Source organism: Aplysia californica, unplaced genomic scaffold, assembly GCF_000002075.1.
Source record: "Aplysia californica isolate F4 #8 unplaced genomic scaffold, AplCal3.0 scaffold01766, whole genome shotgun sequence".
Classification (NCBI taxonomy): domain Eukaryota; kingdom Metazoa; phylum Mollusca; class Gastropoda; order Aplysiida; family Aplysiidae; genus Aplysia; species Aplysia californica.
Window position 1 is genome coordinate 36,885 of NW_004799036.1, and position 1,407 is coordinate 38,291.

Consider the following 1,407-nt stretch of genomic DNA (forward strand, 5'->3'; position numbering starts at 1 on the left):
TTTGTTTGTTTGTTGGTTGATTTGTTTGTTGGTTTGTTGGTTGGTTGGTTGGTTGTTTCCTTTTGTGCAATTGCTTGTGTTTGCGTTGTATTGTTGTTGGTTTTTTTTGGTTTTTTAAAGAACTTATTGGGAGTGTTTTTCTTTGGGGTTTTATGTGCGTGTGTGTGTTTGTGTATGTGTGTTTGTCTGTCTGTCTGTGTGTGTGTGTTTGTCTGTCTGTCTTTCAGTCTGTCTGTCTGTGTGTTCAGAAGGAGAAGGTAGTTTTCCGTGAACTGGACGTGGTCTCTGCCCTGTGTCGGGCGGGTGTGGACAAGTGTGTGTCTGTTTGTGTGTGTCTGTGTGTGTCTGTTTGTGTGTGTCGGTGTGTGTGTTGGGCGGGCGTGCGAGTGTGTGCGCCGTGTCCCCGCCAACAACAGGCCAGAGACTCGCGCAGACTGTGTCGGAAGCTCCGGGAGAGCAGGCTATAGAGGACGGGGTTGATGGCGGAGTTGAGGTACAGCATCAGGTTGGCCAGGACGGGGAACAGCGGCGTGAAGCGGCCCGGTGCCACGCGGACGTGGGCGTACAGCAGCAGGTGCTGCACGTGGTGGGGCAGCACCAACACGGCGAACGTGGACAGCACCACCAGCAACAGCCGGACCACGTGTCGACGTGACGTGCGCTCTGACGTGACGCGGTACTGGCACGTGACGTGGGTGCTCGTGTCGGGGGTGAGCGTGTCGCCTCTGGGAGTCTCTCCCTGCCTCACGTGGCGACGTGACCGTCTGCTGTGTCGGCCGGAAGTGGTGGTGGCCGACAGAGTGACGTCAGGACCTGGGGTCAGCGCGTGGAGGGGGACAATTTCCCTCAGCTCTAGGCTGTCTCTCAACTCTAGGCTGTCTCTCTGTAGTCTATCTCTCATCTCTAGTCTATCTCTCAACTCTAAACAATCCAGACTGTCCCCAAACATGAGCGCCTCCTCCGACAGGTAAGAAGACACTGACGAGTTCCCCTGCAGCTCCCTGTCCAAAGTGGGCGTGGCCACTCTCTCTCCCGACATGTCCCGGCTGTTGTCGCCGTCACCATGGCAACCCTTTGCCAGTTTGGACGAGGCTGTTCTATCACGTGACCTGTCATGTCCGGGGGTTCTGACGTTCCGCGCGCGGACACATGGCCGGTCCCCGGGGCCTGGGGCAGCCCGCCTCCCATAGCCCAACATCCGCGCGTGCCTGCTGCTCCTCCACAGTGTGGCGGCGACCTTGGAGTACATGGCGGTCATGGTGAGCAGGGGCAGGGCGTACCACACCACGAAGGTAGCCAGGAAGTAGTGCTCAGACCGCACGCTGGTGGAGAAGTAACAGTAGGTGTGACCGCCCCGGGAGTGAGTGTCATACACCAGGAGGAGGGGGACGCTGTAGCTGGCTGATG

General features: G+C 57.8%; 1 protein-coding gene across 1 annotated transcript in view; it reads right to left on the reverse strand.

The window, feature by feature from the left end:
• Positions 1-1,407, reverse strand: part of LOC101845443 (galanin receptor 2a) — a gene marked incomplete at its 5' end in the record, with an annotated part of 7,479 nt that continues 6,072 nt past the window's right edge. Inside the window, 1 exon segment of the mRNA XM_013090979.2 lies at positions 1-1,407. Coding sequence (XP_012946433.2) covers positions 245-1,407 — 1,163 coding nt within the window.